Here is a 23,002-nt window from a genome sequence, read left to right as displayed (position 1 = left end):
CGAGTGAGGGATCTATCATTTCGCATATTCAGATAACATACAGGAAAACATAGCCTGACATGTGCTGTGTTTCGTTACCAATTCTGCTTCTAGTGATCAAGATTAAACTGTATTTTATCTTATGAACCTGGAACAGACCATGGTCCCTTAAAGGTAAGCTTGTTACCCGAGTGGCAGGTACTTTCGAGGTTGATAATAGATGGGCCTCCTTGATAAGAAAGGGTAAAAACCAAAAAGGACTGTAGCTTGCGGCAACAGTATAGCCAGCCTTTCAAGGAGCGCCTACTCTAATTCAACATAGACTGTGTTGTTATTTTGATATGCAATTGACACGATTTGTATCGACTATTCATGGAAATGTTGTGTGGATGTCCTGCCCAAGGCAATACAGTGATGGGTGTAGGAATTTGTGAACTGGGAAAAGAGAAAAATTCGAGGAAAGTGTACATTAGCTCGTCGGGGACTCGAATGGCTACCGGCGTTTTCAGTTAGTTTCGACCGATATCTTTTCGATTCGGTGTTTGCAGTTGCTTGCTAGATTACAAGTATATTATTAAACGGAGTATTGGAATTAGTTTCTGTGGTGATTTATATTTTGCTAGTATTAATGTTAACTGACTCATGCCGTTAATTCAATTATATTTCTCCCTCTTTTCTAGATCTTGGTCAAGATACCCGGCCGAAGAGATTTGAAACGATCACGTGGTTCGTTGGTAGGACATGGCTGAACTCAAGTCCTTCAGCTCAGTGCTCGCCCAAGTTTTGTGGTGAGTACAGGTCTTTTCCTGCAGAAGAGGCACAAATCTCCGCCTCTTGTATATCTCTGTGCCAAAGAAGCAACCGATCATCTTGATTTCGTCATCAATTCAGTAGACCGAGTGGTTAACGCAAACATGCCGACGGCGACTCAGCAGAAGGCGACTCTAGTTTTGGAGGATGGCAGCGAGTTTCAGGGGATCGTCTTCGGGGCTCCTGTGTCCTTCGCAGGAGAAGTGGGTGAGTGAACTTTATATTATCAGAATATCCCGTTGTCATACTGGATATTTTTAGATTTGTTCAAAACAAATTGCTGACAGTCTAGTAGGCTAGCTAGCGGTAGTTTTAATGTTTGTGGTAGATAATGCGTCTATTTATATCTGTACTATTGATGAGAGAAAAGTTTTTTGTAGGATGACACCCATGTGTGAGATGTCATTTGAATACCTGTTAAGCCAACTTAGCAAAATTAGCGAATGTGATTGGTTTGTGTTATCAAGACTATTACCTTTCCACTAGTTAGCTTGTGATGCGCAGATGCCATTGTTTTCCAGACACAATGAAAAAAAAATATATTGAACGCTATTCAATTATTAAAAGAAGGTTCGTTTGTAATTTTAAATATAATTAGTGGATTATTTCCATTGCGATGTAATTGAACTTGGTATACAGCCCCATTTGTAAGACGATTAGGCCCATATCAATATAAAAGCTTTAGCTTAAGGTTTTATGGCTGGTGTAGCAAGGTGGTGTCGGCCAAAAACTTTAAAGAGGGCTTGAAGCTTCACTATTAGCGATAGTAGACTTAAAATGGCATTTGAAAGTTTCAAGGTTTCATTATAACTCGAGATAATGTTTGTACAAAGCCTTTCTTAAAGCACAATTTTTTGTTTTATATCCGAGAAATATTTCAAAACCTTTCAAGTCAATGGTTTTTGTAAGTCTAATAGTATATTCTTATAGATGGAAAGACCTAATTATTTACTCTTGTGAAATTGGTAACAGTAGATTAGGGATATGTTTAAATCAGTTTTAGTCTTGAAAAAAAAACTTTCATTTGTCACAGTCGCTATAGGTGAAAGTTAAAAAAAAAAAAAAAACTAATTTGTCACAGTCGCTTTAAGTGAAAGTTTTTCAAGACTAAAATTTATTTGATATCTAAATACATTCTACTCTTAAGCAGTAAGAACATTTTGAAATGTTTTTAATCGTTTCCAGCTAGACATTCATTCAAGCAAAGCTTGAGCCTTAATGATATTTTTTTTACTCTTAAGAAAATATACCGTTTTACACATTTCTACAAATATATATTTTTAGTATATACATTTATACTATTATGGCAGTTACCACGATATAAGGAGAAGTATTTAGAACTTAAAGCTACGTTAAGATAGTTTTCAATTTAATTCACAACGAAATCCTTCAAATTTCATCCTTTTCTTCTTCAATTGCAATAGGATTCGTGGCTGTCGACATTTTCAGATGTTTTCGTATAGTCTTCATCCGCAATTTTCACTTCAAAGTTTTTTTTTATCTATTATTATAAAAATACAATTACATCTTAGCAATTTACATTATATACGTAATTATTCTTTACAAAATACTGATATGAACTACATTGTTTTACATAGTTATAAATCAGCTCAATACAAATTAAATCAATTAATAAATGTATAATATGCAATAACTTTTATTGTACAAACGTTCTTAACTCTTCAAAGTTGGAATGAGTTCATTTCGTTCTAGCGTCTTTTCATACTCAGCTGTGGCAGTCTTGCAATGCGGTAGAGGGATAAAGAACAAGCTCTAGTCAATTAACATTTAAATGCTCTGTTATGATAATGAGGTAAAAACTCGATTTGATTGTAGATATACTGTCTACTTCGCACACGGTTCTCTTTAATATGTATGTACAGTCACTCATATAAGTTGATGGATGTCCGGGTGTTTAAGAGAGATTTCCATATCGCTCCTTTCTGGACGACAGGTGTCTGGGAGTGCGAAAACGGTCAACTGTGCAGTTGAACATTTGACCGGTCTCGCGCTCCCAGACACCTGTCGTCCAGAAAGGTGTGGAGTATAAATGTCTCTCAAACACCCGGACATCCATAAACTTATATGAGTGACTACATATATTTGCCTATAATATAGTTGTAACAACTACGCTAATAATGACGTGCTTGGCATAACTAATAGTGGAATGCTATGCATAGTTTGCCATTTGTATCACAGACGCTGCTCAGGAACCATAAACACTTTTGGGCTCGTTTATCATGCAACGCAACTTTAGATTTCAAGTTTTGTTATATGATATCATTAACAGCCATAGGCTTAGTCATTTAGGACAATGGAGCATTTTCCTCCCACGAAATTTTGTCAAGATATGTACACGTGTGTGTATATAATATATATATATATATATATATATATATATATATATATATACTGTATATTGGGTATGTATATATATAATGTGTATGTATAATATATTATATATATAGATGTGTATGTATAATATTTATATATTATATATAGATGTGTATGTATATATATATATATATATATATATATATATATATATATATATATATATATGTGTGTGTGTGTGTGTGTGTGTATTAGCGATAAATAGCTGAAAGTCGATATCTCAAATTGACTGCAGGCCGGGAGGAAAAAGGATCAAGGAATGGTCCAAGCTCTTTAGTGTTTTTATTACACCTTTTATAAGACCTTGAAGTGGTACAATAAAACATGAAAGTGTTTGGTTCATTTTTCATTTCCCTTTTCTTGCTGGCCTGCTGTTATTAATAAACTTTCATTCAAAATCTAAATAAATTTACTATATCGTTGCCATTGTAACTCTCTAGGTGCTTGATTAGTTTAATGAACTGTTAGCTAGTCATGAAAATAGACGAAAACAGAAATATTGGACAATAGCATTATGTCGTACACATGATTTGCCTCGCCAATGTAATTAATAACAAGGTATGTTTAAAGTTTTAATTCAATTCAAAATTGACTCTGGCGATGACAGTTTGAGCCATCTTGAAAAGGGTAAGGAAAATGCTGCATCTCCACAAATTCAAAATCAATTAATTTCGGACTTACGTGAAAATATTAAAATGATCATAAACGGCCTAAAGAAGGTGTATGCCTTCGGTATGATGCAGCATTTCTTAACCTGGGGTGCTAGCAACCCCAGTGGGTACTGGGGAAGATCACATATGTGGCAGTTGTGAGTGGGTGGGAGTTAGCATCAATATTGAATTTTTAAATAGATCGCAAAAAGTTGTTGTTGGCCACCATATTGATTATAGGAGTGTGATATCTGGAGTACCTTAGGGTAGTGTTCTTGGCCCATTACCTTTCATACTATACACACATGACATGTGGTTTGCCCTAGAATAGAAGCTTGTTGCATATGCAGATGATGCTACTCTCTTTGCATCAATTATATCCGGAACGTAGACCTAGGGTTGATGAACTCCTTAATAGAGATCTAGCTAAAATTAGGGCATGTTGCAAATTATGGAGCATGAAGTTGAATCCTAACTACACTCAAAGTATGATTTTCAGTAGGTCGTGAATATTGGCTCCTCAACATCAGGATCTCAGCATTGATAATGTTTCTTTAACTGTATGACTTGCAATCTTAGGTCTGATTCCCGACAGCAAATTCATTTTTTGTGAGACACATTGTCTGTCTCTTCTAATTGCACAAAAATTTGGCTTGTTGAGAAAGTCTTGTAAGATTTTCGGTGATCAATCTATTCTGAAAGTTTTCATTCTACCTTGTTTCTCGTATTGATCTCCTGTCTGGTCTTCAAGTGCTGATTCTCATCTTAATTTGTTGGAGAGGAATTTATGGTCTATTATTTGTTTGTTTTTTCCTGATCTAGATATTAATCTCTGGTACCGTCGTTCAAATCGTTATACATGTTGCATAAGATTTTTCATAGTTCTGACCATTCTTTACAATAGATCTTCCGGGACAGGACCATCCTGTTCGTAATACTAAGTATGCCGTTAATTCTAATAGTCAGGCCTTCTCCATCTTGAGGCTCAATACTACACAGTACTGTAGAAGTTTTATTCTAGTTGTGACCAATTTGTGGAATGACATTCTTAATCTGGTAGTTGAATCTGTAAAATTTCAAAAGTTCAAATTTGCAGCAAATGTTTTTACGTTGAACAGGCTGACATGTCTCTTTTTTTTTAGTTTATATATGAACAATCTGTTCATGTTCTTTCCTCTGTTTTCTTATTGTCTTTGTCAATGGTATTGCCAAAATGACTGTTTTTGTTTTGGAGAAAGAACCAAATATATGATCAAGATGTACTATAGTTATCTTTACTTTACCATTGTAGTAACTAGGTCTTAACCAATGGTAGGGGGTGTTGGACTGCTTAGGGCCTGACCAGCATGGGTGCTAAGGTCGGAAAAAGGTTAAGAAACGCTGGTATAATGGCAGATGCAGGATCCAGTTAGGCAGATGATGACAGTGACGTTTCACGGAAGCAGCATCTATCACTTCACTGATAATTGATCTTCAGTCCTCGTTAATAAAACATTTTTACCCCACTCACTGACGTTAGCTGCACCATACCCTCAGAATGCTCCAGAAATAGAACGTATTTATAAAAATTGAGTGGGGGCTTCTCACAGCACCCTTCCCCCTCCCACTGCTCAGTTGAAAGCCTGAGTGGGGGCTTCTCACAGCACCCTTCCCCCTCCCACTGCTCAGTTGAAAGCCTGAGTGGGGGCTTCTCACAGCACCCTTCCCCCTCCAAGTGCTCAGTTGAAAGCCTGAGTGGGGGCTTCTCACAGCACCCTCCCCCCTCCAACTGCTCAGTTGAAAGCCTGAGTGGGGGCTTCTCACAGCACCCTCCCCCCTCCAACTGCTCAGTTGAAAGCCTGAGTGGGGGCTTCTCACAGCACCCTTCCCCCTCCAACTGCTCAGTTGAAAGCCTGAGTGGGGGCTTCTCACAGCACCCTTGCCCCTCCAAATGCTCAGTTGAAAGCCTGAGTGGGGGCTTCTCACAGCACCCTTGCCCCTCCAAATGCTCAGTTGAAAGCCTGAGTGGGGGCTTCTCACAGCACCCTCCCCCACCCCAACTGCTCAGTTGAAAGCCTCCCGCCCTAACCTTTCCTCCTCATTCAATTACGCTCTGTATTTGTCTTAGCTTGAGCTGGCAATCTTGATTACAGCAGGTGATTTGATGATGGTTGAGGCAAAGTTTGATGGTTGCTTAAACAGTTGGATGGTTTACGTGCCTGTTCGTCAGGTTAATATTGCCAGTAAATATATTGTCAAAGTCTCTCTCTCTCTCTCTCCACAGCACGTTTTTTATTCTAAGGGCTCGAATATCGTCCACAAATTAGGCTTATAAAAAGCTTATTATTATTATTACTAACCAAGCTACAACCCTAGCTGGAAAAGCTAGATGCTACAAGCCCAAGGGCTCCAATAGGGGAAAATAGCCCAGTGAGGAAAGGAAATAAGGAAATAAATAAATGATGAGAATTAATGAACAATATATCATAATAAAAACAGTAACAGCGTCAAAACAGGTATGTCCTATATAAACTATTAACAACGTCAAAAACAGATATGTCCCATATATAAACTATTAACAACGTCAAAAACAGATATATCATATATAAACTATAAAAAGACTCGTGTCAGTCTGGTCAACATAAAAACATTTTCTCCTACTTTGAACTTCTGAAATTCTACTGATTCAACTACCCGATATATGTCTTGTCCGTTATCTTGTTTTAGAAATACAAACGGCGACGATAAAGTGAAATTACAAATCAAATAAACGAATGAGAAGCAAAATGACTGAAACCTTGATACACTGAACGAAAGGAGCGTTAACAACGTTACTGTGACACTTGACCACTGGACTCACTAATTAATTCAACATCGCGTCCTCGCTCTATAAGGGCTATTTTCCCTGTTATTATTATTATTATTAATTTCTTATCCAATTTTTCTATTTTCCGGATAATTCTCTTCTCTAGAGCGCTGCAATCAGCCAGCAGACTTGAAAAATTCATCAGTCATTCACCTGACTGATGAATTTTTCAAGTCTGCTGGCTGATTGCCGTGCTCTAGAGAAGAGAATTATCCGGAAAATAGAAAAATTGGATAAGAAAATAAACTCTGCCGATGAAGCCATTACTTTTAACTCAACCTGCCTAAAAGAGGGTCTCCTACCACGATATTATTATTATTATTATTATTATTATTATTATTATTATTATTATTATAATTACTTGTTAAGCTACAACCCTATTTGGAAAAGCAGGACGCTATAAGCCCAGGGGCTCCAACGGGGAAAGTAGCCCCGTGAGGAAAGGAAAGAAGGAAAGATAAAATATTTTAAGAGTAACATTAAAATAAATATTTTCTATTTAAACTATAAATACCTTAACAAAACAAGGTGAAGAGAAATTAGATAGAACAGTGTACCCGAGTGTACTCTCAAGCAAGAGAACTCTAACTCAGTGGAAGACCATGGTACAGAGGCTATGGCACTACCCAAGACTAGAGAACAATGGTTTGAATTTGGAGTGTCCTTCTCCTAGAAGCCCTATTGTAGCCCTTGGGCTTATAGCATACTGCTTTTCCAATTAGGATTGTAACTTACCAAGCAATAATAATAATAGTGCACCCCACGCGGTGTGCTGTAGGCATTATTTAGGGTCTTTGCTTGTGGCCACGTCATAGTATTAGGGTTTCTCCCCGTTGCCCTCTGTGACTGATTGGCCTCAAGGCCCCAGCACAGGGGTATATGCCCCAAATTCATCAATACTGATTGCATAGTGTCCTCTGCCCAAGTGTTAAGAACGTGGAACAATTTAACACGTAACTTTATATTCCAAGATTTGTTATATAATATCATTAACTGCCATAAGTTTAGCCAGTTAGGACAAGGGGGCAATTTCCTCCCAATAAATACTGTCAAGATATAAATATAATATAATATATATATGTATATATATATATATCTATATATATCTAATATATATATATACAGTATTATATATCTATATATATATATATATCTATATATATATATATATATATATATATATATATATATATATTTATATATATATATTTATATATATGTATATATATATATGTATATATATATACAGTATAAATATATATATATATATATATATATATATATATATATATATATATATATATGTATATATATACATATATATATATGTATATATATATATATAAATCTAATATATATATATATATAAATCTAACATATATATATATATATATATATATATATACACAGTATGTGTGTGAGTGTGTATGTATAATTGACCTACATTAATATACGTTATACAAGGTTCGTCCTTGTTAGTGTTAGTTTACGAATTTATGAAAGTTCCTGACTGGATTATTTTGAAAAAAAGGCGAATGCAACTTGGGTTGCATTGTGACAAAGTTACTTCGAGTTTGACAAAGTCGCAACGCGTATGCCATATTCACTTGTCTCTTAAATTTTTTTGAAAGTCATCATGCAGAAAAAGTTACAGTTTTTAACTTAAGAACTTGATTCAATTAATTTACATATTTAAATGTCTGAATCTCTTATTTTGGTAAATCCCAGAGATTCTATTTCCGCCCATATATATATATATATATATATATATATATATATATACTATATATATATATATATATACTATATATATATATACTATATATATATATATACTATATATATATATATATATATATATATTATATATAATATTGAAATATTAAATGTCAATTTTTCGGTGCTGAATGGTCTCCTCTCCCCAGGGCCTTATATGGCACATTTCCGTATATATAAATAAGTTTCGACAATGAATTAATGCTAGGTAACTGAATAGATAATCAGGCAATCAACTGAATTGATAATCAGTCGATCAACTGAATTGATAATCAGCCAATCAACTGAATTGATAATCAGTCAATCAACTGAATTGATAACCAGTCAATCAACTGAATAGATAATCAATCAATCAACTGAATAGATAATCAGGCAATCAACTGAATTGATAATCAGCCAATCAACTGAATTTGGCCTGCTTTTAGATAAGGGATTATATTAAGATTATTTTATCTATGCTAATGTGTATAAGCTTACTGCCCACCTAAGATTAGTATTCATATTAGTTGCACTTGTAATACGAATTTCTATATCAAATGTATACATAAGTCGCACAATATCTGTGGCAAATTTGTGATTCAAGTGTGTCATATGGAAAGTCTTCGAATAAGCCGAGTCAGTTGTTTAATTTTCACTATCACTGACCTTGGACGTGTTGACGGTCAGTTGGTTTATCAAGTCTTATTTTGGGTTGTTATAATCCCGCCTGCCAAGAATTAATTGAAAAAAAAAGCCGTAGTTTCGGTAATTTTTAGTCTCTTATTGAAAACTATTTTCTTTTACCTCTGTGCTATCTTTAGCATTTTACCTTAGGCCTCATGACTAACGCCTGGTTGACCAATTAAAAGACTTGTCTGGTTGGCCAATTAAAAGACTTGTCTGGTTAGCCAATTAAAAGACTTGTCTGGTTGGCCAATTAAAAGACTTGTTTGGTTGGCCAATCAAAAGACTTGTTTGGTTGGCCAATCAAAAGACTTGTCTGGTTGGCCAATCAAAAGACTTGTCTGGTTGGCCAATCAAAAGACTTGTCTGGTTGGCCAATCAAAAGACTTGTCTGGTTGGCCAATCAAAAGACTTGTCTGGTTGGCCAATTAAGACTTGTCTGGTTGGCCAATCAAAAGACGTGTCTGGTTGGCCAATTAAAAGACACGTCTGGTTGGCCAATTAAAAGACGTGTCTGGTTGGCCAATTAAAAGACGTGTCTGGTTGGCCAATTAAAAGACACGTCTGGTTGGCCAATTAAAAGACTTGTCTGGTTGTCCAATTAAAAGACTTGTCTGGTTGGCCAATTAAAAGACTTATAAGACTTGTCTGGTTGGCCAATTAAAAGACTTGTCTGGTTGGCCAATTAAAAGACTTGTCTGGTTGGCCAATTAAAAGACTTGTCTGGTTGGCCAATTAAAACCCCGAATAGCCTCGCAATATTCCGTTTTGATTTGATGACAAGTGATTAGATGATGCAGTTAAATACATATTTTCAAACAATGAATCTCTGTACTGTGATATGTCTGTATTAAACATTGCTCGCTTGACGTGAAGTTCATCAATCAAGTCTTGGCCTCAAATTAAAGCCTCTAGGCCAGTGGTTCCCAACCTGGGGGAAATTTCCCCCTGGGGGGAAATTTGAAGCTTCCAGGGGGGAAATAATTACACTACCTACTAGCTAAAACAAGCGGAAAATGTCCACATAGTACGTGCGGCAATTTGTTGTTAGCCATTCAATTGTGATATGATCATATCAGTTCTCACTGACATGATATTCAAGGGGAGAATTAGAATATCATGCCCATTTCTGAGGCAGGTGAGTGGGCATGAGGGCTAGGCGGGGCACGAAGGGGGAAATCTGGAGGGTTGAACTGGGTGCAGGGGGAAATGACTGAAAAAAGGTTGGGAACCACTGCTCTAGGCCCTAGGGAGTCTATCACATGCAATTTTGCAACCCTTATGGTCTGAATGATTATTGTATATGTGGATTTAGATGCCATGGTGAGGGCTATGCAAGCATATTAGATAATTTTTTATTTATAAAAACCATAAATTTTTCTAATTAGATTTTTCATTTTCATTATGGAGTGTTAAGACCTACAATACATATTTACTTCCTTGTACGATAATATATTTGCCCAAATATTCCATCATGTATATTTAGTAATTTTTTTCAACTTTTGTGACGATAGTTATTAAAGTTTCTGTTTATTTCTGTAGATGTGGGAACATGAATCTTACGCCATATACAATTATCATGATTTTTCGTATTAGCATTTATATCTTTCTTTATGCCACCCAAGAAACTCAACTTTGTGTTAGTTTTCTTGTTGAAAACTATGCGACGTAAACACACAGTATGCAACCGAGTCAAATTGTAACAGCAAATTATTTGCTAATGCTAAAAGTAAAAACGAACTCTTATGTTATTAGCATGTGAGGACAAGTGTAGCAACAATTTTTTGCACACAAACCCCAGTATTTGCTTTTATTGTGAAGATTTCGTTTGATCAGTCCAGTGCTAAAATCATAAGCCTTTGTCGGTGGTGTGTTGAGAAACTGGTGGACTTTCTCTATTGAACTCAATTGCCAAACAATTTTTCTTCTCTCAAAGGGTTAACTACTGCACTGTAATCGGTCAGTGGCTACTTTCCTCTTGGTAAGGGTAGAAGGGACTCTTTAGCTATAGGTAAGCAGCTCTTCTAAGAGAAGGACACTCCGAAATTAAACCATTGTTCTCTAATCTTGGGTAGTGCCATAACATCTGTACCATGGTCTTCCAGTGCCTTGGGTTAGAGTTCTCTTGCTTGAGGGTACAATCGGGCACACTGTTCTCTCTTGTTTTGTTAAAGTTTTCATAGTTTATATAGGAAATATTTATTTTAATATTGTTGCTGTTCTTAAAGCAATTATTTATTTCCTTGTTTCCTTTCCTCACTGGGCTGTTTTGCCTGTTGGAGCCCCTGGGCTTATAGCATCCTGCTTTTCCAACTAGTGTTGCAGTCCTCATTGTTAAGTTATCCTATGTAGTCTCATCTGCCATTACAATTTACAAACCTCCTTTCTTTTCTTCAATCTTTCTTTTAATTTCTTTTACCACTTTACTTTTTATTTTTTATTTTTCTATATTTTTATATATTCTTACTTGAATTTTAATATCATATAATTTTTCATATTTCTATAATACTTTTTCCCCCAGCATTCCCCATATGGTTCTCTTATTTGGTCTTCCACTATTTCATCAACTGATCGTTTATTATCTGATGTTATTATGAAATTGCATCACCTTTTTATACTCTTATTCTATTTTCAACTGGCCATATTCCCGTTCTTTACTTCTGTGTTCGTAACATGGGGCAGCACCTTCGCTCTTCATACCTTCAACTCGCTCGTTTGCACTCCAACTGGAGACAGTTACTTTTCATGGGAAAACTTCATTCGTCTTGAAACTCATGTTACTAATGACTGGGGACGAAGTTACTTTTCTTGGGAAAACTTCAATCGTCTTGAAACTCATGTTACTAATGACTGGAGACAAAGTTACTTTTCTTGGGAAAACTTCAATCGTCTTGAAACTCATGTTACTAATGACTGGAGACAAGTTACTTTTCTTGGGAAAACTTCAATCGTCTTGAAACTCGTGTTACTAATGACTGGAGACAAAGTTACTTTTCTTGGGAAAACTTCAATCGTCTTGAAACTCATGTTACTAATGACTGGAGACAAAGTTACTTTTCTTGGAAAAACTTCAATCGTCTTGAAACTCATGTTACTAATGACTGGAGACAAAGTTACTTTTCTTGGAAAAACTTCAATCGTCTTGAAACTCATGTTACTAATGACTGGAGACAAAGTTACTTTTCTTGGGAAAACTTCAATCGTCTTGAAACTCATGTTACTAATGACTGGAGACAAAGTTACTTTTCTTGGAAAAACTTCAATCGTCTTGAAACTCATGTTACTAATGACTGGAGACAAAGTTACTTTTCTTGGAAAAACTTCAATCGTCTTGAAACTCATGTTACTAATGACTGGAGACAAAGTTACTTTTCTTGGAAAAACTTCAATCGTCTTGAAACTCATGTTACTAATGACTGGAGACAAAGTTACTTTTCTTGGGAAAACTTCAATCGTCTTGAAACTCATGTTACTAATGACTGGAGACAAAGTTACTTTTCTTGGAAAAACTTCAATCGTCTTGAAACTCATGTTACTAATGACTGGAGACAAAGTTACTTTTCTTGGAAAAACTTCAATCGTCTTGAAACTCATGTTACTAATGACTGGAGACAAAGTTACTTTTCTTGGAAAAACTTCAATCGTCTTGAAACTCATGTTACTAATGACTGGAGACAAAGTTACTTTTCTTGGAAAAACTTCAATCGTCTTGAAACTCATGTTACTAATGACTGGAGACAAAGTTACTTTTCTTGGAAAAACTTCAATCGTCTTGAAACTCATGTTACTAATGACTGGAGACAAAGTTACTTTTCTTGGAAAAACTTCAATCGTCTTGAAACTCATGTTACTAATGACTGGAGACAAAGTTACTTTTCTTGGGAAAACTTCAATCGTCTTGAAACTCATGTTACTAATGACTGGATACAAAGTTACTTTTCTTGGAAAAACTTCAATCGTCTTGAAACTCATGTTACTAATGACTGGAGACAAAGTTACTTTTCTTGGAAAAACTTCAATCGTCTTGAAACTCATGTTACTAATGACTGGAGACAAAGTTACTTTTCTTGGAAAAACTTCAATCGTCTTGAAACTCATGTTACTAATGACTGGAGACAAAGTTACTTTTCTTGGAAAAACTTCAATCGTCTTGAAACTCATGTTACTAATGACTGGAGACAAAGTTACTTTTCTTGGAAAAACTTCAATCGTCTTGAAACTCATGTTACTAATGACTGGAGACAAAGTTACTTTTCTTGGAAAAACTTCAATCGTCTTGAAACTCATGTTACTAATGACTGGAGACAAAGTTACTTTTCTTGGGAAAACTTCAATCGTCTTGAAACTCATGTTACTAATGACTGGATACAAAGTTACTTTTCTTGGAAAAACTTCAATCGTCTTGAAACTCATGTTACTAATGACTGGAGACAAAGTTACTTTTCTTGGAAAAACTTCATTCGTCTTGAAACTCATGTTACTAATGACTGGAGACAAAGTTACTTTTCTTGGGAAAACTTCAATCGTCTTGAAACTCATGTTACTAATGACTGGATACAAAGTTACTTTTCTTGGAAAAACTTCAATCGTCTTGAAACTCATGTTACTAATGACTGGAGACAAAGTTACTTTTCTTGGAAAAACTTCAATCGTCTTGAAACTCATGTTACTAATGACTGGATACAAAGTTACTTTTCTTGGAAAAACTTCAATCGTCTTGAAACTCATGTTACTAATGACTGGAGACAAAGTTACTTTTCTTGGGAAAACTTCAATCGTCTTGAAACTCATGTTACTAATGACTGGATACAAAGTTACTTTTCTTGGAAAAACTTCAATCGTCTTGAAACTCATGTTACTAATGACTGGAGACAAAGTTACTTTTCTTGGAAAAACTTCAATCGTCTTGAAACTCATGTTACTAATGACTGGAGACAAAGTTACTTTTCTTGGGAAAACTTCAATCGTCTTGAAACTCATGTTACTAATGACTGGATACAAAGTTACTTTTCTTGGAAAAACTTCAATCGTCTTGAAACTCATGTTACTAATGACTGGAGACAAAGTTACTTTTCTTGGAAAAACTTCAATCGTCTTGAAACTCATGTTACTAATGACTGGATACAAAGTTACTTTTCTTGGAAAAACTTCAATCGTCTTGAAACTCATGTTACTAATGACTGGATACAAAGTTACTTTTCTTGGAAAAACTTCAATCGTCTTGAAACTCATGTTACTAATGACTGGATACAAAGTTACTTTTCTTGGAAAAACTTCAATCGTCTTGAAACTCATGTTACTAATGACTGGATACAAAGTTACTTTTCTTGGAAAAACTTCAATCGTCTTGAAACTCATGTTACTAATGACTGGAGACAAAGTTACTTTTCTTGGGAAAACTTCAATCGTCTTGAAACTCATGTTACTAATGACTGGATACAAAGTTACTTTTCTTGGAAAAACTTCAATCGTCTTGAAACTCATGTTACTAATGACTGGAGACAAAGTTACTTTTCTTGGAAAAACTTCAATCGTCTTGAAACTCATGTTACTAATGACTGGAGACAAAGTTACTTTTCTTGGGAAAACTTCAATCGTCTTGAAACTCATGTTACTAATGACTGGATACAAAGTTACTTTTCTTGGAAAAACTTCAATCGTCTTGAAACTCATGTTACTAATGACTGGAGACAAAGTTACTTTTCTTGGAAAAACTTCAATCGTCTTGAAACTCATGTTACTAATGACTGGAGACAAAGTTACTTTTCTTGGAAAAACTTCAATCGTCTTGAAACTCATGTTACTAATGACTGGAGACAAAGTTACTTTTCTTGGAAAAACTTCAATCGTCTTGAAACTCATGTTACTAATGACTGGAGACAAAGTTACTTTTCTTGGAAAAACTTCAATCGTCTTGAAACTCATGTTGCTAATGACTGGAGACAAAGTTACTTTTCTTGGAAAAACTTCAATCGTCTTGAAACTCATGTTACTAATGACTGGAGACAAAGTTACTTTTCTTGGAAAAACTTCAATCGTCTTGAAACTCATGTTGCTAATGACTGGGACAAAGTTACTTTTCTTGGAAAAACTTCAATCGTCTTGAAACTCATGTTACTAATGACTGGAGACAAAGTTACTTTTCTTGGAAAAACTTCAATCGTCTTGAAACTCATGTTACTAATGACTGGAGACAAAGTTACTTTTCTTGGAAAAACTTCAATCGTCTTGAAACTCATGTTACTAATGACTGGAGACAAAGTTACTTTTCTTGGAAAAACTTCAATCGTCTTGAAACTCATGTTACTAATGACTGGAGACAAAGTTACTTTTCTTGGGAAAACTTCAATCGTCTTGAAACTCTTGTTGCTAATGACTGGAGACAAAGTTACTTTTCTTGGAAAAACTTCAATCGTCTTGAAACTCGTGTTACTAATGACTGGAGACAAAGTTACTTTTCTTGGAAAAACTTCAATCGTCTTGAAACTCATGTTGCTAATGACTGGGGACAAAGTTATTTTTCTTGGGAAAACTTCAATCGTCTTGAAACTCGTGTTGCTAATGACTGGAGACAAAGTTATTTTTCTTGGGAAAACTTCAATGTCTTGAAACTCGTGTTGCTAATGACTGGGGACAAAGTTATTTTTCTTGGGAAAACTTCAATCGTCTTGAAACTCGTGTTGCTAATGACTGGAGACAAAGTTACTGTCTTGAAACTCGTGTTGCTAATGACTGGGGACAAAGTTATTTTTCTTGGGAAAACTTCAATCGTCTTGAAACTCGTGTTGCTAATGACTGGAGACAAAGTTACTGTCTTGAAACTCGTGTTGCTAATGACTGGGGACAAAGTTATTTTTCTTGGGAAAACTTCAATCGTCTTGAAACTCGTGTTGCTAATGACTGGGGACAAAGTTACTGTCTTGAAACTCGTGTTGCTAATGACTGGGGACAAAGTTATTTTTCTTGGGAAAACTTCAATCGTCTTGAAACTCGTGTTGCTAATGACTGGGGACAAAGTTACTGCCTTGAAACTCGTGTTGCTAATGACTGGGGACAAAGTTATTTTTCTTGGGAAAACTTCAATCGTCTTGAAACTCGTGTTGCTAATGACTGGGGACAAAGTTATTTTTCTTGAGAGAACTTCAATCGTCTTGAAACTCGTGTTGCTAATGACTGGGGACAAAGTTACTGTCTTGAAACTCGTGTTGCTAATGACTGGGGACAAAGTTATTTTTCTTGGGAAAACTTCAATCGTCTGGAAACTCGTGTTGCTAATGACTGGGGACAAAGTTATTTTTTTTGGGAGAACTTCAATCGTCTTGAAACTCGTGTTGCTAATGACTGGGGACAAAGTTACTGTCTTGAAACTCGTGTTGCTAATGACTGGGGACAAAGTTATTTTTCTTGTTAGAACTTCAATCGTCTTGAAACTCGTGTTGCTAATGACTGGGGACAAAGTTATTTTTCTTGAAAACTTCAATCGTCTGAAACTCGTGTTGCTAATGACTGGGGACAAAGTTATTTTTCTTGGGAAAACTTCAATCGTCTTGAAACTCGTGTTGCTAATGACTGGGGACAAAGTTACTGTCTTGAAACTCGTGTTGCTAATGACTGGGGACAAAGTTATTTTTCTTGGGAAAACTTCAATCGTCTTGAAACTCGTGTTGCTAATGACTGGGGACAAAGGTACTGTCTTGAAACTCGTGTTGCTAATGACTGGGGACAAAGTTATTTTTCTTGGGAGAACATCAATCGTCTTGAAACTCGTGTTGCTAATGACTGGGGACAAAGGTACTGTCTTGAAACTCGTGTTGCTAATGACTGGGGACAAAGTTATTTTTCTTGGGAAAACTTCAATCGTCTTGAAACTCGTGTTGCTAATGACTGGGGACAAAGGTACTGTCTTGAAACTCGTGTTGCTAATGACTGGGGACAAAGTTATTTTTCTTGGGAAAACTTCAATCGTCTTGAAACTCGTGTTGCTAATGACTGGGGACAAAGGTACTGTCTTGAAACTCGTGTTGCTAATGACTGGGGACAAAGTTATTTTTCTTGGGAAAACTTCAATCGTCTTGAAACTCGTGTTGCTAATGACTGGGGACAAAGGTACTGTCTTGAAACTCGTGTTGCTAATGACTGGGGACAAAGTTATTTTTCTTGGGAAAACTTCAATCGTCTTGAAACTCGTGTTGCTAATGACTGGGGACAAAGGTACTGTCTTGAAACTCGTGTTGCTAATGACTGGGGACAAAGTTATTTTTCTTGGGAAAACTTCAATCGTCTTGAAACTCGTGTTGCTAATGACTGGGGACAAAGGTACTGTCTTGAAACTCGTGTTGCTAATGACTGGGGACAAAGTTATTTTTCTTGGGAAAACTTCAATCGTCTTGAAACTCGTGTTGCTAATGACTGGGGACAAAGGTACTGTCTTGAAACTCGTGTTGCTAATGACTGGGGACAAAGTTATTTTTCTTGGGAAAACTTCAATCGTCTTGAAACTCGTGTTGCTAATGACTGGGGACAAAGTTATTTTTCTTGGGAAAACTTCAATCGTCTGAAACTCGTGTTGCTAATGACTGGGGACAAAGTTACTGTCTTGAAACTCGTGTTGCTAATGACTGGGGACAAAGTTATTTTTCTTGGGAAAACTTCAATCGTCTGAAACTCGTGTTGCTAATGACTGGGGACAAAGTTATTTTTCTTGGGAAAACTTCAATCGTCTTGAAACTCGTGTTGCTAATGACTGGGGACAAAGTTATTTTTCTTGGGAAAACTTCAATCGTCTTGAAACTCGTGTTGCTAATGACTGGGGACAAAGTTACTGTCTTGAAACTCGTGTTGCTAATGACTGGGGACAGTTATTTTTCTTGGGAAAACTTCAATCGTCTTGAAACTCGTGTTGCTAATGACTGGGGACAAAGTTATTTTTCTTGGGAAAACTTCAATCGTCTTGAAACTCGTGTTGCTAATGACTGGGGACAAAGTTATTTTTCTTGGGAAAACTTCAATCGTCTTGAAACTCGTGTTGCTAATGACTGGGGACAAAGTTATTTTTCTTGGGAAAACTTCAATCGTCTTGAAACTCGTGTTGCTAATGACTGGGGACAAAGTTACTGTCTTGAAACTCGTGTTGCTAATGACTGGGGACAAAGTTATTTTTCTTGGGAAAACTTCAATCGTCTGAAACTCGTGTTGCTAATGACTGGGGACAAAGTTATTTTTCTTGGGAAAACTTCAATCGTCTTGAAACTCGTGTTGCTAATGACTGGGGACAAAGTTATTTTTCTTGGGAAAACTTCAATCGTCTTGAAACTCGTGTTGCTAATGACTGGGGACAAAGTTACTGTCTTGAAACTCGTGTTGCTAATGACTGGGGACAAAGTTACAATCGTCTTGAAACTCGTGTTGCTAATGACTGGGGACAAAGTTACTGTCTTGAAACTCTTGTTGCTAATGACTGGGGACAAAGTTATTTTTCTTGGGAAAACTTCAATCGTCTTGAAACTCGTGTTGCTAATGACTGGGGACAAAGTTACTGTCTTGAAACTTGTGTTGCTAATGACTGGGGACAAAGTTATTTTTCTTGGGAAAACTTCAATCGTCTTGAAACTCGTGTTGCTAATGACTGGGGACAAAGTTACTGTCTTGAACCTCATGTTGCTAATGACTGGGGACAAAGTTATTTTTCTTGGGAAAACTTCAATCGTCTTGAAACTCGTGTTGCTAATGACTGGGGACAAAGTTATTTTTCTTGGGAAAACTTCAATCGTCTGGAAACTCGTGTTGCTAATGACTGGGGACAAAGTTATTTTTCTTGGGAAAACTTCAATCGTCTGGAAACTCGTGTTGCTAATGACTGGGGACAAAGTTATTTTTCTTGGGAAAACTTCAATCGTCTTGAAACTCATGTTGCTAATGACTGGGGACAAAGTTATTTTTCTTGGGAAAACTTCAATCGTCTTGAAACTCATGTTGCTAATGACTGGGGACAAAGTTATTTTTCTTGGGAAAACTTCAATCGTCTTGAAACTCGTGTTGCTAATGACTGGGGACAAAGTTACTTCTGTCTTGAAACTCGTGTTGCTAATGACTGGGGACAAAGTTATTTTTCTTGGGAAAACTTCAATCGTCTTGAAACTCGTGTTGCTAATGACTGGGGACAAAGTTATTTTTCTTGGGAAAACTTCAATCGTCTTGAAACTCGTGTTGCTAATGACTGGGGACAAAGTTACTGTCTTGAAACTCGTGTTGCTAATGACTGGGGACAAATTTACTGTCTTGAAACTCGTGTGACTAATGACTGGGGACAAAGTTACTGTCTTGAAACTCGTGTGACTAATGACTGGGGACAAAGTTACTGTCTTGAAACTCGTGTGACTAATGACTGGGGACAAAGTTACTGTCTTGAAACTCGTGTTACTAATGACTGGGGACAAAGTTACTGTCTTGAAACTCGTGTTGCTAATGACTGGGGACAAAGTTACTGTCTTGAAACTCGTGTTGACTAATGACTGGGGACAAAGTTACTGTCTTGAAACTCGTGTTACTAATGACTGGGGACAAAGTTACTGTCTTGAAACTCGTGTTGCTAATGACTGGGGACAAAGTTACTGTCTTGAAACTCGTGTTGACTAATGACTGGGGACAAAGTTACTGTCTTGAAACTCGTGTGACTAATGACTGGGGACAAAGTTACTGTCTTGAAACTCATGTTACTAATGACTGGGGACAAAGTTACTGTCTTGAAACTCGTGTGACTAATGACTGGGGACAAAGTTACTGTCTTGAAACTCATGTTACTAATGACTGGGGACAAAGTTACTGTCTTGAAACTCGTGTTGCTAATGACTGGGGACAAAGTTACTGTCTTGAAACTCGTGTGACTAATGACTGGGGACAAAGTTACTGTCTTGAAACTCATGTTACTAATGACTGGGGACAAAGTTACTGTCTTGAAACTCGTGTGACTAATGACTGGGGACAAAGTTACTGTCTTGAAACTCGTGTGACTAATGACTGGGGACAAAGTTACTGTCTTGAAACTCGTGTTGCTAATGACTGGGGACAAAGTTACTGTCTTGAAACTCGTGTGACTAATGACTGGGGACAAAGTTACTGTCTTGAAACTCGTGTTGTTAATGACTGGGGACAAAGTTACTGTCTTGAAACTCGTGTGACTAATGACTGGGGACAAAGTTACTGTCTTGAAACTCATGTTACTAATGACTGGGGACAAAGTTACTGTCTTGAAACTCGTGTTGCTAATGACTGGGGACAAAGTTACTGTCTTGAAACTCGTGTTGACTAATGACTGGGGACAAAGTTACTGTCTTGAAACTCATGTTACTAATGACTGGGGACAAAGTTACTGTCTTGAAACTCGTGTTGCTAATGACTGGGGACAAAGTTACTGTCTTGAAACTCGTGTTGACTAATGACTGGGGACAAAGTTACTGTCTTGAAACTCGTGTTACTAATGACTGGGGACAAAGTTACTGTCTTGAAACTCATGTTACTAATGACTGGGGACAAAGTTACTGTCTTGAAACTCGTGTTGCTAATGACTGGGGACAAAGTTACTGTCTTGAAACTCATGTTACTAATGACTGGGGACAAAGTTACTGTCTTGAAACTCGTGTTGCTAATGACTGGGGACAAAGTTACTTTTCTTGGGAAAACTTCAATCGTCTTGAAACTCGTGTTGCTAATGACTGGAGACAAAGTTACTTTTCTTGGGAAAACTTCAATCGTCTTGTCAATCGTCTTGAAACTCGTGTTGCTAATGACTGGAGACAAAGTTACTTTTCTTGGGAAAACTTCAATCGTCTTGAAACTCATGTTGCTAATGACTGGAGACAAAGTTATTTTTCTTGGGAAATACTTCAATCGGGAGACAAAGTTACTTTTCTTGGGAAAACTTCAATCGTCTTGTCAATCTTCTTGAAACTCGTGTTGCTAATGACTGGGGACAAAGTTACTTTTCTTGGGAAAACTTCAATCGTCTTGAAACTCGTGTTGCTAATGACTGGGGACAAAGTTACTTTTCTTGGGAAAACTTCAATCGTCTTGAAACTCGTGTTGCTAATGACTGGGGACAAAGTTACTTTTCTTGGGAAAACTTCAACCGTCTTGTCAATTGTCTTGAAACTCGTGTTGCTAATGACTGGGAGACAAAGTTACTTTTCTTGGGAAAACTTCAATCGTCTTGTCAATCGTCTTGAAACTCGTGTTGCTAATGACTGGGGACAAAGTTACTTTTCTTGGGAAAACTTCAATCGGGAGACAAAGTTACTTTTCTTGGAAAAACTTCAATCGTCTTGAAACTCGTGTTGCTAATGACTGGGGACAAAGTTACTTTTCTTGGGAAAACTTCAATCGTCTTGAAACTCGTGTTGCTAATGACTGGGGTCAAAGTTACTTTTCTTGGGAAAAAACTTCAATCGTCTTGAAACTCGTGTTGCTAATGACTGGGGACAAAGTTACTTTTCTTGGGAAAACTTCAATCGTCTTGAAACTGGTGTTGCTAATGACTGGGGACAAAGTTACTTTTCTTGGGAAAACTTCAATCGTCTTGAAACTCGTGTTGCTAATGACTGGGGACAAAGTTACTTTTCTTGGGAAAACTTCAATCGTCTTGAAACTGGTGTTGCTAATGACTGGGGACAAAGTTACTTTTCTTGGGGAAACTTCAATCGTCTTGAAACTCGTGTTGCTAATGACTGGGGACAAAGTTACTTTTCTTGGGAAACTTCAATCGTCTTGAAACTCGTGTTGCTAATGACTGGGGACAAAGTTACTTTTCTTGGGGAAACTTCAATCGTCTTGAAACTCGTGTTGCTAATGACTGGGGACAAAGTTACTTTTCTTGGGAAAACTTCAATCGTCTTGAAACTCGTGTTGCTAATGACTGGGGACAAAGTTACTTTTCTTGGGAAAACTTCAATCGTCTTGAAACTCGTGTTGCTAATGACTGGGGACAAAGTTACTTTTCTTGGGAAAACTTCAATCGTCGTGAAACTCGTGTTGCTAATGACTGGGGACAAAGTTACTTTTCTTGGGGAAACTTCAATCGTCGTGAAACTCGTGTTGCTAATGACTGGGGACAAAGTTACTTTTCTTGGGGAAACTTCAATCGTCGTGAAACTCGTGTTGCTAATGACTGGGGACAAAGTTACTTTTCTTGGGGAAACTTCAATCGTCGTGAAACTCGTGTTGCTAATGACTGGGGACAAAGTTACTTTTCTTGGGGAAACTTCAATCGTCGTGAAACTCGTGTTGCTAATGACTGGGGACAAAGTTACTTTTCTTGGGAAAACTTCAATCGTCGTGAAACTCGTGTTGCTAATGACTGGGGACAAAGTTACTTTTCTTGGGAAAACTTCAATCGTCTTGAAACTCGTGTTGCTAATGACTGGGGACAAAGTTACTTTTCTTGGGAAAACTTCAATCGTCTTGAAACTCGTGTTGCTAATGACTGGGGACAAAGTTACTTTTCTTGGGAAAACTTCAATCGTCTTGAAACTCGTGTTGCTAATGACTGGGGACAAAGTTACTTTTCTTGGGAAAACTTCAATCGTCTTGAAACTCGTGTTGCTAATGACTGGGGACAAAGTTACTTTTCTTGGGAAAACTTCAATCGTCTTGAAACTCGTGTTGCTAATGACTGGGGACAAAGTTACTTTTCTTGGGAAAACTTCAATCGTCTTGAAACTCGTGTTGCTAATGACTGGGGACAAAGTTACTTTTCTTGGGAAAACTTCAATCGTCTTGAAACTCGTGTTGCTAATGACTGGGGACAAAGTTACTTTTCTTGGGAAAACTTCAATCGTCTTGAAACTCGTGTTGCTAATGACTGGGGACAAAGTTACTTTTCTTGGGAAAACTT

The 23,002-nt window shown here is 36.7% G+C and overlaps 1 protein-coding gene across 1 annotated transcript in view; it reads left to right on the top strand.

The window, feature by feature from the left end:
* The window catches only part of r (carbamoyl-phosphate synthetase 2, aspartate transcarbamylase, and dihydroorotase rudimentary), a 309,516-nt gene that overhangs the window by 23,534 nt on the left and 262,980 nt on the right, over window positions 1-23,002 (top strand). The window contains 1 exon segment of the mRNA XM_068366994.1: window positions 660-996. Coding sequence (XP_068223095.1) covers window positions 894-996 — 103 coding nt within the window. The 5' untranslated portion in view covers window positions 660-893.

Source organism: Palaemon carinicauda, chromosome 44 (assembly GCF_036898095.1).
Source record: "Palaemon carinicauda isolate YSFRI2023 chromosome 44, ASM3689809v2, whole genome shotgun sequence".
NCBI lineage: Eukaryota > Metazoa > Arthropoda > Malacostraca > Decapoda > Palaemonidae > Palaemon > Palaemon carinicauda.
Note: the sequence above shows the minus strand (reverse complement) of the source record. Positions and strands in the feature narration are given on the sequence as shown.